The sequence below is a fragment of the Chiloscyllium plagiosum genome, chromosome 2, assembly GCF_004010195.1.
Source record: "Chiloscyllium plagiosum isolate BGI_BamShark_2017 chromosome 2, ASM401019v2, whole genome shotgun sequence".
Classification (NCBI taxonomy): domain Eukaryota; kingdom Metazoa; phylum Chordata; class Chondrichthyes; order Orectolobiformes; family Hemiscylliidae; genus Chiloscyllium; species Chiloscyllium plagiosum.
This window is the reverse complement of record NC_057711.1, coordinates 115,840,835-115,855,714: the sequence shown is the minus strand read 5'-3', so window position 1 is coordinate 115,855,714 and position 14,880 is coordinate 115,840,835. Positions and strand designations below refer to the sequence as shown.

Genomic DNA, 14,880 nt, shown 5'->3' with positions numbered 1-14,880 from the left:
GCTTATCTCTCCACGCTTCAGGCTCTCTGCCTTTATTCCTGATGAAGGGCTTTTGCCCGAAATGTCGATTTTACTGCTCCTCGGATGCTGCCTGAACTGCTGTGCTCTTCCAGCATCACTAATCCAGAATCTGGTTTCCAGCATCTGCAGTCATTGTTTTTACCTATTCATGTTCCTTCTCTAGTCATCCTGTTATTCCTCACATACCTATAGAAAGCTTTAGGATTCTACTTTATTCTATTTGCTAAAGACTGCTCGTATCCTCTTTTTGCTCTTCTTAACTCTCTCTTTAAATCCTTCCGAGCTGATCTGTAACTCTCCATCGCCTCATCTGAACCATCTTGCCTCATCAACACATAAGCTGAAAATGTGTTGCTGGAAAAGCGCAGCAGGTCAGGCAGCATCCAAGGAGCAGGAGAATCGACGTTTCGGGCATAAGTCCTTCTTCAACACATAAGCTTCCTTCTGCTTAACAAGAGATGCACTTTCTGTAGCAAACCACGGTTCCCTTACCTTAGGGCTTCCTCCCTGCCTGACAGGGACATACCAATCAAGGACATGCAATATCTGTTTCTTAAACAGCTCCACATTTCCATTGTCTGCATCCCTTGCATTTTGCTACCCCATTCTATGCATCCTAATTCTTGCCTAATCGCATTATAATTGCCCTTGCCCCATCTTGACCTATGGCATGTACCTATCCCTTTCCATCGCTAAACCAAACGTAACTGAATTATGGTCACTCTCTCCAAAGTGCTCACCTACAACTGAATCAAACACCTGGCCTGGTTCATTACCAAGCACCAGCCCAGTGTGGCCTCTCCTCTTGTCGGCCCTTCAACATACTGTGTCAGGAAACCCTCCTGTACACATTGAACAAAAACCGATCCATCTGACGTAATAGAGTTATAGCATTTCCAGTCAAAATTAGCTGCTGACATTTCCTGGATTGCAATAATGGCTACACTTGAAATGTTCTTGACTGTCAGTGATTTGGGGATGTCCTGAAATCATAGAAGGTCCTGTAGAAATGCAAGTCTTTCTTTTCGTTTCCATCCTTCTTTCAATTCTTTTTTCGTCTGTTTGAAACTATTTGCAACAACTGGATTGAGCTTTACATGGTCTATTTTGCAGACTATTTCCCTTCATTTTTGTTCCTGGCGCTCACTAAGTATTCCCACAGCCCACTTTGGTTCAGTCAAGGTCACAACAGCTGTGTATTCTACTCACTTCAGTCTAATATTTTCAACTAAAAGTGTTGGATGCAGCTTAGCATTGCAAGTTCATAAATCCACCCATTCTATAGAACCTGATTGCATAGAATGAGACAATTGGCCCATTCTGCATGTTCTGGCTCTTTCAAAGAAGCATTCAGCTCATCCCAATTCCCTTCACTTTCCCTACCACTGTATACATTTTTCCTTTTTTATTCTATCAAAGCCATTATTTTAATGTGGCATTTAATGAAGTGTCTTCTGAAAACCAATATCCATAACATCAACTGAACCACCTAGATCAACTGTCTCTCTCTCTGTTATCTTAACAAAAAAAACTCCAATCAAGTTAGTATTGCATTTTTGTCAAATCCTCACTGGCTTTCATTTGTTAACTCATCTTTTCCCAAGGGACCATTAATGCTATCTAGATTTGATTAGGTTAATCTCGACACATTTAAAACATACTAGCCTGAACTGTTAAAATTAGGCCCATTATTTAATGCTGGGATTATTTAAACCGACCTGAGATTGCTGTGTTTCACCTGCTCCCTCTTTTTGCAAAAGGTTGTAACATGACCTTTGTGGGCGGCACGGTGGCACAGTGGCTAGCACTGCTGCCTCACAGCGCCAGAGACCCGGGTTCAATTCCCACCTCAGGCGACTGTGTGGAGTTTGCACATTCTCCCTGTGTCTGCGTGGGTTTCCTCCGGGTGCTCCGGTTTCCTCCCACAGCCCAAAAGATGTGCAGGTCAGGTGAACTGGCCATGCTAAATTGCCCGTAGTGTTAGGTAAGGGGTAAATGTATGGGTGAGTTGCGCTTCGGCGGGGCGGTGTGGACTTGTTGGGCCGAAGGGCCTGTTTCCACACTGTAAGTAATCTAATTTATGACAATCCTCCACTGCTTTGGTCCATATCCAACCTGAAGGGGAAAATTGTGGTAAGAGGCTCTGCAATTTCCACCTTTACTTTATATCTCAGCGATCTAAGATGCATCCTATTCAATTGAGTAACTTGTTTAGATTTTTCACAATGAAAGTCTGATGATGTTAGGGCACATCTCAATTACAATGGAACTTGAACTCGAGTTTTGAGTGCAGAGTTAGTGACCGTACCCCTGCCTGCCTTGATATTTTCCTTCCACTCTACATCTATTATCCAATGTAATTTCTCTATTGCTTTTCCCTTCACTGTGATATTAGTCAAGGAAAATGCAAACTTATTCCTTAAGTACTGTGTTGCGCCTTCTCTCCTAGTAACTTGTGGAGCTATGTCAAGAATCAAACATGCATTGTTTTTTTTAATCACGGTGTAGTGTCCTCAGTTCCAACTCCTAACACAAGGACCCATCTCGATGTGAAATGTATCACTGGCTCCCAAATAATTTGGCAGCAAACAACAGCGCCTAGAAAGTGGGCTGGACAGATAGAATCTGATCCCCTTTAACAAGCAAAAATTGGCAGCAGTGTGAAAGCACTGAGAAACGTTTTCTGCGTGTTTAATAAACGAGGCTTTGTCATCTTATGACAGTGAGAGCAGAGAGAAATTGCTTTGGAAATCAGCATTACCAAGAACACTCAAACTTTGACCCCCACCTCCTTACCCTGCTCTCGCGCTTTCTCCCTCCCTTGACAATGACAAAACTGTTCTCGACTTGAAAGGGAATGCACAGTCGCCTTGTATCAACCAACTATAATGGTCAGCTGCTAAAAAACTATGCCTCTTTGCAAATGATCAGTGGACTTCCTAAGGAGAGGGGCTTCTGACGAGGAAACGACAGAAAGGCAGCCTTTGTCAATCTTTGAATGTGCAGTAACCACAGAAGTCAGTTAGGTGTTAACTATCCTTCACTCTGCTAACAGTGTTTTATTTTAACAACCGCCAAGCTGCTTCTATTTGGGTAGGTGTATCCCGCCAATCTGGAAATCATTTACTTTTTTTTCCCTTAGCATTCTCTCCGCCCCGTGGGATATCTCTGCTCCTCAATCTGACAGGAACAAAGCAGCTCGCTTCTCTCTCTCGTCCCAGCCTATCTTTTTGCTGAACTCCAAGCTGCTGAACTGCTGAATGACACTGAGTTTAAGGAAAGTTTGAATTACAACAGTGGATGACAACTTTGGATCTTAACCATACGCCATGACGCCTCTCATGTTTTTAATTCTACACGGTAAATGTTCACTAAAGTATTTCTATATTAGCATACAGTCCATAAACAGCTTACGTTCTGCACCTGTAAAAAAGTAACAGTTTGGGATCTGCAAGGTAAGAGTCTTTTTTGAAAAAATAAGCAATCATTTTGAATTTGTTACATTTTTAACTTTGTTTATTCTTCTTCCCTTGTATTTTATGCATGTATTTATTTACCTCTGTGTGTGTGTGGTCTGTGAAAAGTCGTACAGTTTGGTAATGCCGATATTTTTGGAAGTAACGGTTCGTGCGATTTTGAGGATGGCACTTGTGGATACGAGTCAGATCCCAGGAATGATCCATGGATCGTGAATTTACAAGGTAGGCAAATACTGCGCCGATGCTAAAGCGCCAGTCGATTATATTCAAGAGCAAATTCTGCAATAGATGCTCATTCCGTGAGCAACTGGGAAAGAGGTGCATCAACACGAAAGGAGCGAAACAATTATTGAGTGGGATGTTACACAATCCACTGTTCTCTCTGAACCTCCGTGAGCAGGAGCAGTTCAGGCACAGCATTTGAAAGGGTTTGAAGTTTTGCAACTCATTAACGTTTCAGGCTCTTGTGCACTTTCCAAAGCGCCCTCTGGCAGATGCATTGCTGTTTTGTGTGTGATGGTAGCCGGAATCGGCTGTCTTGGACGCTAATTGTCATGTATCAGTTGAATACTCCAACAGCCACCGCCACAACCTGTGATGGAGCCAGGGACGGGGCAGATTTTTAAAAGTGGATTAGACCTTGCAGGGACAAATTGTTTATCATGCCCGGGTTGTCTCGTGTGTATTTTAAATTTAGATATGAACAAGTCATCACCCTTAACTTTGAACCTGTTACTGTGGGTTTCTGCATTTGTGGAGCACAGATGGGGTCTGAGATAAAGGAGTGTCTTCTATTGTCAAGCTTATACTCGGGAAGTGCTGGCTGATGCTTAGTATATGCCTTAAAGCTCAGGTTCTAGTTTGAGACACAAGCTCGTTTCCAATCTCAAGATCTTCCAAGAATTATCACAAACAACTTTATTATGTATTAGGTGCTACATACTCGACATGTATACATCCCTATCTGATGTCTGCAATACAGATTTAATGAGCACTGGATGTATTTCCTCTAAAGAAATAAAAATAAGTCACGTTAACACTCCCTACCTAATGTTGGGTTGGCCCGAATCATAGAATGATGCAGCACAAAGGAAGCCATTCGGCCCATAGAACCTGTACTTACTCCTTGAAAGAGCTATCAATTAGACTCAATCCCTTGCTCTTTCCCCTTATCCCCACTTCATTTATTTTTCAAACATGTATCCAATTCACTTTTGAAAAGTTGTCCTTTGGCAGTGCATTCCAGATCATAATTCACTCCATTAAAAATACTCTTCCTATTCTATTTTGGCCTTTACTAATGACAGTACCTTAAGTCATACTAACCTCCACCACTTCCTCTGGCAGCTCATTCCATACATGTACCACCCTCCGCGTGAAAAGGTTGCCCCAACATCCATGTAAATCTTTTCTGAATCCTTTTAAGTTTCACAACATCTTTCTGATAGGAAGGAGACCAGAATTGCACACAATAGCCCGACAGTGGCCTAACTAGTGTCCTGTACAGGCGCAACATGACCTCCTTTGATTAGTGATCCTCTTGGTGCTGTTTCTCTAGTTCATTCAATCAAAACTCAATAACATTGTTTTCATCCATGAAATCTCCACTTAATCCTCTCTGCCGCATGGAACTCAATTACTGTTGAACCCTAAGCATCTCAAGTGGAACATAAGAATTCAGTGAGTTAAAACTGCCTGATTACACGGTAACATTTTGTGAAATATTCCTGGAACATGGAGATAACATTTTTAATAATTCTTTTATTATATTTGGAAGTTCTATGCTTTTGTAAATTGTCACAAGTGATAAATGAGCACCACATGCTGGAGTGGACAAGGTTTTGAAACACTGATGGATTGAACCACCTGTCCCTAACTGTAAAGAATGGGATGACTTTCCAATTAGACATTATAAGCAGAGCAGTTTGTTGGCAAAGTAAACTCAAGATGGAACAGAATGGTGTATACTTAGGGAGAGAAAGTCCTGTGTTAATAAAGTACCTACCATAAATTCAGGACATACCAATGTGCTTTCCAGTCAAAAGTAACTCTTTTTGAAGGATGGTTGCTGTTGTAATGCAAGAAGTGCAGCAGCCACTTCAGGCATGACAACCTCTCTCAGTGAACTTTGAGGTGAATTAACTATTTCTCTTTCTGGTGTTAGTTTGGAATAAATAATGATCTAGCCTGAAGAGTGGCCAGACTGACATGTATCAGACAGTTGAGCAATTATATAACAAAATAAAACCTCACATAATTATTGATACTTGATAATTAACCTTATTTATGTAAAATGAACCGTTTACCTTTATATAGCACATGCTTCTAGGTGCTCCAGGGAGTAAGCCACTCAGTTAAACAGAAGTGAATCCCAACCTGGCAGCTGGGCAATTTAACAATTCTATGAATTCAATCCAATTTAGATTAAATAGTCCTGGTAATAAAATAGAACTGTTTCACTGATTTCCATTAGAGAAAGAAACCAACTGTTCTTACTTGGACTCACCTACGTGATTCCAGATCCACAGCAATGTGTGTGGCACGAAACTGCCCTCTGAAATAGCATGGCACACCTTTGGTTGTGTTCAAGGAAGTGGCTCACCACCAACCTCTCAAGGGCAAGTGGAATATGTATCTTGCCAAAGATGTCCACATCCTATGAGTGAATTAAAGTAGAGCAGAGACAAATGTGATAGTATGTATATTTTGGATTTCTAAAACATTACATTGAATAGAAACTCTTTGTAAGTTCCTTCTATTTATTCATTCATAGGATGTGGGTCTTTTTGGCTAGTCTAGCACTGGCTAGAGTGGCTAGACCCTCGGTGCTCTTAGGAATGAAATTCCAGTGTTTCGATCCAGAAACAGTGAGGTAGGGCAATGTATTTCCAGGTCAGGACAATGTGTGATTTGGAGGTAAACTTGCAGGTGGTAACTTCTTTTCTCATGTGCCTGCTGCCCTTGTTTTTCTAGATGATAGAGGCCACAGGTTTGCGAGGTGCTTTGTTGACATGAGGAATTCTAGTACGACAAATGATGTAAGATGTTAGCACTGTAGTTGCAAGTAGCTTAAAATAATTTCCTCCAAAAAGGCATCTTGAAGTCCTATTTCTGATTCTGAATAGAATGTGCCTTAGGACTTCTGCTATGAATGAACACAATAGAGGCATTTGAATCCATTCTGAATGCCAGGGATGAATATATTTTCATTTGAATAGATGTTTTTCAAATCAACCTCTTCAGAGGTGCGTTTGCATACCATTAGAGCAAGTGCAAGTTGAATGCAGGCCTCCTGGTTCATAGGTAGTGACACTATCACTGCACTACATGAGCCCCTAGGCTGATAACAGACAGATGAACAACATTATGATTGACATGCATCTTAATTCCATCCAGCCATCTTAGTTCTTTAATCCTTAATATCCTTATCAAGGTCAAATTCTAATAATCTGTTTTCAATTGAACTACACCCTACAGAGTGGGTGGAAGTTCCAGATTTCCAATATCTTGTGCGAGGAAGTTATTACGGATATCATCTGTGAATGATGTGGCTGTAATGCCTTGGTTTGGTCTCTTCCCCCAGTCTCCTAACAACAACAACAGGAAATACTTCTTCTCCTATCTAAACAACCACAATTAATCTCTCATACTGACAGGAATACACCCTAGGAAGGACCTTTGTGGTCTGGTGATTCCATTCCTTCCTCGAATAAGAGGCCTGGGTTCAAATTTCACCTACTCCGGAGGATGAGTCATTATATCTCTGGATACATTGTTTAGGAAAAATATCTATGCAGCTGTGCTCACATTTTAATTGTTATAGCCCTGACACAGTTCTGGTGAATCTATGCTTTATTCTCACTATGGCCAATACATCCTCCCCGAGCCATCATGCCAGGACTGAACACAATTCTTGAAATATTCTGATTTGGAGGTGCCGGTGTTGGATTGAGGTGTACAAAGTTAAGAATCACACAACACCAAGGTTATAGTCCAACAGGTTTATTTGGAATCACTAGCTTTCGAAACATTGTTTCTTCATCAGGTGGTGATGAAAAAGCAGTGCTTCAAAAGCTAGTGATTCCAAATAAACCTGTTGGACTATAACCTGGTGTTGCATGATTTTTAACTTTGAAATATTCTGAGCTCTATACGACTGTAACATAATTTTCACAACTCTTGGATTGCAGCCCTTTTGAGATAATGATCATTAACCTTTTTTCATTGTTTTTGTACTTATCCATTAACTTCTGGTGATTTTGGTGTTTGGATTCCCAAATCTCCCTGATCCTTCACAGTGCATAACTTTTCACCATTTATTAATCTCCCTTAGAGATATTTCCTGAGCTAAAATTATTGTAAGCATTTGAAATTTAGCATTTTTTTGCTTCGATGAGTGTAAGACTTCTGAAACATAACTCTCTTTGTGGTAATAATTAAGTTCTGTGCTACCAAGCAAGTGTCAAAGATTCTTCATTTCATCTGTTAAAAGTCTGAGGTGAGATTTACCAAGAAACATATTGATACCAATTTGGATTTTAATGACAAGTGTTGGCATGAGATGATGACTTGTATTAGTTGTGAAATGAAACTGCCTAGATTCCTCAACCTCTATGCTTTCATTATGTCCAGAATTGCCTAATCCAATATGCTGCAACCAAACTTCCATAAAGTAGAATTCATCCCAGCCTGCACTACATCCTGATCAACATTGACTGCTGCTCTAGCAATACTTCAAATTTAAACTTCTCACACTTGTTTTCGAATCTGCCAATAGACCCTCCCCACCTTTCACTCCAGTCCGACCCACTCACTCACCCACCCAAATATCTTTGCAATCTTGTACAGCCTTATAACTCTGACAATACTGCATTCTTCCAGTGCTGCCCTCATGCACTTGCCTTGTTTTAATCATTTGCCATTGTTCTCTGGGCTTTAGACTCGAGGATTTTCTCTTACACCTTTGCACATCTCCCTATCCTCCATAATGCACTCATTAAATGCTACTTCTTCCATCAGGTTTTTGGATACCTTTCTCAGTATCAAGTTAAGACTGTGATTTCCTGTGTTAAGAAATTATACATATTTCAGAGCAATCTCAGAGCTACAAGGATAGATTAGATAAGAGTAGGAGCAAATTACTGCAGACGCTGGAATCTGTACTGAAAGCAACAAATGCTGAAGATCACAATAGATCAGACAGCTTCCATGGAGGTAACACTGTCGAGATAAAATGGGATTAATGTGTTGTTTTCATTCAAAATGACATTCAATTAAAACACATGCTGAATCACTTTATTGGTTAATGTCTTCTGTCAATTACAAAGAGAGTATACTGCATTTGCCACACAGGCCACAATGAATCACTTTGATGGGAAGCCATTGACTTATTCTCACACATAATCATTCAACCAGAAAAACAATTGCAACATTCAACTGTAAATGCTGCCAGAATTTTCATCTCCACCATTCCAATAGTTTGAGGCAATATGACTGACGTCTGTCAGGGTTTTGAAATGACTTATTAGGATTAGATGGAAAGAAACAAAATTCCCTATGGCAAAAGTTTAAAAGTATACAAAATTTTCATATCAAGGCCAGGTCATTCAGGAAAGCAGTTGGGAAACACTTTGTATAAAGGGTGAGAGATAGAGCTCTTCTATGCAATACATTAGATGCTCATTCAATTAATAATTTTAAATCAGGTGTGATAGATTATTGCAAAACTAGGTTTTGAAAGGATATTTAGCCAAGTCAGGTGGATAGTGTATCAACACAGATTACATTAGCCTCTTCCATTGTTGGGCAGTCCCTTGGGATTGATTTGTTTCCATTTTGGTTTGATGGATTACAAAGGGCTGCTAAGTCCAGTCTATGATCTACATACCAACATATCCAGGCCAAATGGGAGAGTTGGGTAGATGAGATCTCTGGAGGTTTGGTGTGTAAACCTTGGTATCTCAACTTTCTGTGTATGTGCTTCCAATGAATTATTTGCGTGTTTTGTGTCACCTTGAAAAACCCTTTCCATTTTGGTCAGTCATCATCTTCAAGGATGCTATCAAGTGGGTGGTGATACCAAATGTTACCAATGTACTCCTGGGAGTCTTCAGCCATGGCTGAGTTAATGCAGTTATTTCAGGAGTCTGGTATATGGACATATACTTCCCAGTGAGATAATTTTGAGTGATAAATGTCTCAATGCTGGGCATAATGACATGGGACAGGATAATGCTGTTGGACATTTTTCTTGCCACCATCCTTTCAGTCAGATGTCACTAAATTGAAAAACAGGTTAGCTCAGTTGGCTGGAAGGCTGATTTGTGATGCAGAGTGATTTTCAATTCTTGTTCCGGGGGTTTATGGTCATGGATCTTGAAGGTAGTTATACATTCTTAAGGAGTAATTACCAAAGCAGATAGTCTGTCAGGCTTCATAAATTGAGGAGCTGAGTACACAAGTAGGGAAATTATACAGAATCTTTTTAAAGCTCCATTTGTGACACACCTTAGGAAGGATGTGAGGTTCTTTAATAGGATGCAAGGGAAATTTATCAGAACAGTTTGCTTCCTTTTTCAGGGATTTTAGCTAAAAGGTTAGGTTGGAAAAACTGGCATTGTTCTCCTTGGAGAGAAAGAGGTTCAGGGGAGATTTGCTCCATGTGTATGTATTTATTAAAGGATTAGATCAGATAGACAAAGAAAAGATGTTCCCATTAGCTGATGGCGTAATGGTTAGGGACATGGATCTTAGGCTAGAGAATAAGAAGGTGGCTGTGAGGAAGAACTGTTTTTACAAATGCAGGAAGTGGTAATGACATGGAATTTGCTATCCACAAGAATGGTCGAAGCAGAGATGATGAATCATTTCAAAGGAAATTTGGTGACTCTTTAAGGGAAATAAACTTGCTGACCAATGAGAAATGAGCAGGGGAAATGAGATTGACGAGACTGCATCATGGAAAGTTGTCATAGACTCGCCAAATAGCTCCCTTCTGTACTGGAACAATTTCATGTCAGCATCATTATTGTGGCCATATATTTACAAAAGCAGGGCTCTCAAACTTCATTGATTAAGAAGGTAAAGTAAAGAAAATAATTTTTTTCTAGACGCTTGCACTTATTATTCCAACAGGTTATTCAGTCTGTCTTTGACCTTCACTGACTTGAGATTGTACTTTGGTCAATTCAACTGTGCTGATGAGGGATTTCCTAACTGTGAAGCCTTCTTTTAATGAGATTGTTTGATCAGTCATTGCGGGAAAGTACCACTCATTTCATTAAATTGAACTTTCCGTGGAGAAACTGGTCAACTTGACTAAACTCGTGTTTGTGCTTCACAAGCCTATCCCCATCCATCTTCATCTCATCCTTTTGTGTATCCTTCAATTCTTTTCTCCATAATGTGCTTATCTAGCTTCTCCTCAAATACAACTATGCTATCCTCCTCAACTCTGAACATTTGACAGCTAGTTCCACGTTCTCACTACTGTTTGGATCAGGAGGAACTCATTTAATGACTATCCTATCCATTTGCTTTTTTAGTCCATCATTGGACATGGATTTTATTGCAAAGACTGGCTTTATTGCCCAAAACCGGCTGCTGTTCAGGAAGTAGTGGTGAGCTTTCTTCGAGAATAAAACTGGATGGCTTGCTCGGCAACCTTTGGAGGGCAGTTAAGAGCCATACAATGGCCTAGCAAACACCTCATGCACAAAAGCAATCAGGACGGACAATAAATGCTAGTTTTATCACTGATGCCAACATCATATGAATCAAAAATGTAAGAACAAGTTGATTTTAGTTGTGTGGTAAAGACAAAAGCAATGTTGGCAATTGAATGTGATTTTTTTTTAAATTCAAGCGTGGTCATTGCCCATCCCCAGTTGCTCTTGAGAAGGTGGTGGTGAGTTCCGCTTTTGAACCGCTGCAATTCATGTACTGTAGGTTGATTCACCAGGGAGGGAATTTCAGGATTTTGACCCACCAACAGGGAATGAATGGTGGTATATTTCCAAGTCAGGATGGCTTGGAGGGGAACTCGCAGGTGACGGTGTTCCTATGAATCTACTGCCTTTATCTTACTAGATAGAAGTGATCATGGTTTGGAAGGTGCTGTTTAAGGACCTTCGTTGAATTTCTAGTATCATGTAGATAGTGCACACTGCTGCTACTGAATGTCGGTGGTGGATGGAGTGGATGCTTGTGGATGTGGTGGGGGTGGGGGGGGGTGAAATATGGAAATCCCTTGTCACTCTCAGTGCTTTCTCCAACTGTTGTTCAACATGGATGAGTACTGATTCATTAACCGAGGGAGGACGGTACGTGGTGATCAGCAGGAAGCTTCCTTGCCCTTGCTTAACCTGGAGCCATAAGACTTCATCGGGTCTGGAGTGAATGTTGAGAACTCCCAGGGCAACTTCCTTCTGATGGTATCCCACTGTGCTACCACCTCTGCTGGGTCTGTCCTGCCAATGGGACAGGACATATCCAGGGAGGTGATGGTAGTGTCTGGGACATTGTCTCAAAGGTATGATTTCGGGGCAGGATTTGAACTTGGGTTCCCCAGAAACTAGCTGAATTTCTGGAGTAATCGTCTAGTGATAATACCCACCCGCCCCCCATTAATCCAGATAGAGATATAAAAATGTAAAGGTGAGAATGATTCCGACCTGCAATGCACTTAACTGTAACCACAAGCTCAATTTATCTGAAAGGGCATATTGTTTTAATTGTAAGCTTAGAAATGCACTTGTTTCAGTTAATAATTAAATATGAGTGGAATGGGAGGGAATTCTGAGCCTAGAGGGGAGCCATAGTGGGGTGGTGGTGACTGTTATTCAGAGAGTAACAGCTGCTCCATAATATTGGCAATGGTTGTTGTCTCGTTTAACATTGTCCAGGATCCACAAGCGTTTTGCTTCCAGTCTCTGCTGAGCAACAGCAAGCCAAAGTTGTCACACAACTGATCTCATTCCAAGAGTGTAGGAGTAACAGAGTGAATACATTGAGAAAATAGACGACCAGGCAGACAGACTGAGCTAGTGTGCTGGATAGAAATGTACCAACCTGACTTTTAACTTGTTGTGATCCACAGGAATGGGCCAGGTTCGGGTTGGTCGCTTGTTTTATACCCTCAGCCTGTATGTCTGTTCTGTAGATTTCAGAACTGGTAACGCTCTACATTTTACTGGTAACACTTCACAGCATCTAGGACAATGCAGAATTCTTGATCAGCACCTCGTGCCTAACCTTAACTGTTCCTTAAGCACTGACTCAGTGGCAGCAGTGTGTGCCAACTACAAGATGCCCGGCAACAACTCATCAAGGTTGCTTTTACAGCACATTCCAAAGCCATGACTTCGACATTCTAGAAGGACAAGAAGAGCAGATTCATGTTAGACATGAGATGATAGATGTCTTTGAACAGAGTCCAAGTCCACACTTTTAGTGAAACCGTTATTTCAGTTAAATATGCTCCATAAAACTTAAACACTGTTTAACTGATAACTAACTCCTCATATTTATACAAACAATGCACACACATTAACCTTTAACTATATCCATTACATGTTCCCTCATTTTCAGGCATCCTTTCAGACTATATTAGATGATCACGTATTCCCTTGTAATATTTTTAAACAAACTAATATATGTTATAATAAGCAATCAAAACAAAACATTGAATTCTTCTTTCCCCTTGCATATCAAAGTTCTAACAGTCCTTTTTCATAACAATGATTTCTTTGAGCTTGCTCCTTTCCATGTTAAACAACCAACTAACTGACTGCTGCATGCAATAGAACAGAATATCCTTATTGTCACATGTACACAGGAGGACAGTGAAATATTACCATGTCACCCAATATGGTGCCCACCTTGGGTGCAAAGAACCGAGGTACAGATCTTAGATATAACATAGAAAAATAAAGGGAAAATTAAAGGAAAAAAGTTACATTATTGACAGTTTCATGATATATGTTAGAAAAAATTAAAAATAAAGTTAGAAAGGTAAACACTACAGTCTTCCTAGAAAGGGCCTGCAGTAGATCAGCGCAGGGGGCTTTCCCACATAGTCAAAACGGGCTTGCAAACCGCTGACCACCCACATGGTCCCCAGTCCAACAATGGTACGGCCTAACTCCGGCTAACAACCCACTGACTGTCCCTACTCCACCCTCCAGCTCACTGACTGTCCCTACTCCACCCTCCAGCTCAATGACTGACCCACCACCTTCCAGCTCACTGACTGTCCCCACTCCACCCTCCAGCTCACTGACTGTCCCCACTCCACCCTCCAGCTCACTGACTGTCCACCTTTGCCCTCCAGGCCACTGACCGTCCTCACTCCACCTTGGAGCTCAGTTACTGTCCCAACTCCAGCCTCCAGCTCACTGACGGTCCCTACGCTACCCTCCAGCTCACTGACTGTCCCTACTCCACCCTCCAGCCCACTGACTGTCCCTACTCCACCCTCCAGCTCACTGACTGTCCCCACTCCACCCTCCAGCTCACTGACTGTCCCTACTCCACCCTCCAGCTCACTGACTGTACACACTCCACCCTCCAGCCCACTGACTGTCCCCACTCCACTCTCCAGCTCACTGACTGTCCCTACTCCACCTTCCAGCTCACTGACTGTCCCTACTCCACCCTCCAGCTCACTGACTGTCCCCACTCCACCCTCCAGCCCACTGACTGTCTCTACTCCACCCTCCAGCTCACCGACTGTCCCCACTCCACCCTCCAGCTCACTGACTGTCCCCACTCCACCCTCCAGCCCACTGACTGTCCCCACACCACCCTCCACCTCAATGACTGTCCCCACTCCACCCTCCAGCTCACTGACTGTCCACCTTTGCCCTCCAGGCCACTGACCGTCCTCACTCCACCTTGGAGCTCAGTTACTGTCCCAACTCCAGCCTCCAGCTCACTGACGGTCCCTACGCTACCCTCCAGCCCACTGACTGTCCCCAGTACACCCTCAAGCTCACTGACTGACCTCACTCCACCCTCCAGCTCACTGACTGTCCCTGCTCCACCCTCCAACTCACTCACTGACCTCACTCCATCTTCCAGCTCACTGATTGTCCCCACTCCACCCTCCAGCCCACTGACTGTCCACACTCCACCCTCCAGTCCACATGTCTGTACCTACTCCATCCACTAGCTCACTGACTGTCCCTCCTCTGCCCTCCAGCTCACTGACTGTCCCCACTCCACCGTCCAGCCCACTGACTGTCCCCACTCCACCGTCCAGCTCACTGACTGTCCCCTCTCCATCCTCCAGCTCACTGACTGTCCTCCTCCACCCTCCAGCTCAGTGACTGTCCCCACTCCACCCTCCAACTCACTGACCCCCCCTCCTCCTCCCTGCAGC

General features: G+C 42.3%; 1 protein-coding gene across 5 annotated transcripts in view; it reads left to right on the top strand.

Moving 5' to 3' along the window:
• LOC122563147 (MAM domain-containing protein 2-like) overlaps positions 1–14,880 on the top strand; it is a 139,977-nt gene that overhangs the window by 10,910 nt on the left and 114,187 nt on the right. Inside the window, exons 1-3 of one of the 5 annotated variants that reach the window (XM_043716644.1) lie at positions 2,764–2,912; positions 3,164–3,381; positions 3,606–3,722. In XM_043716644.1, coding sequence (XP_043572579.1) covers positions 3,351–3,381; positions 3,606–3,722 — 148 coding nt within the window. In that variant the 5' untranslated portion in view covers positions 2,764–2,912; positions 3,164–3,350. Of the gene's footprint in view, positions 1–2,763; positions 3,382–3,605; positions 3,723–14,880 lie in introns of those variants that run through there. The other 4 variants (XM_043716627.1, XM_043716635.1, XM_043716618.1 and 1 more) reach the window with 4 other exon arrangements.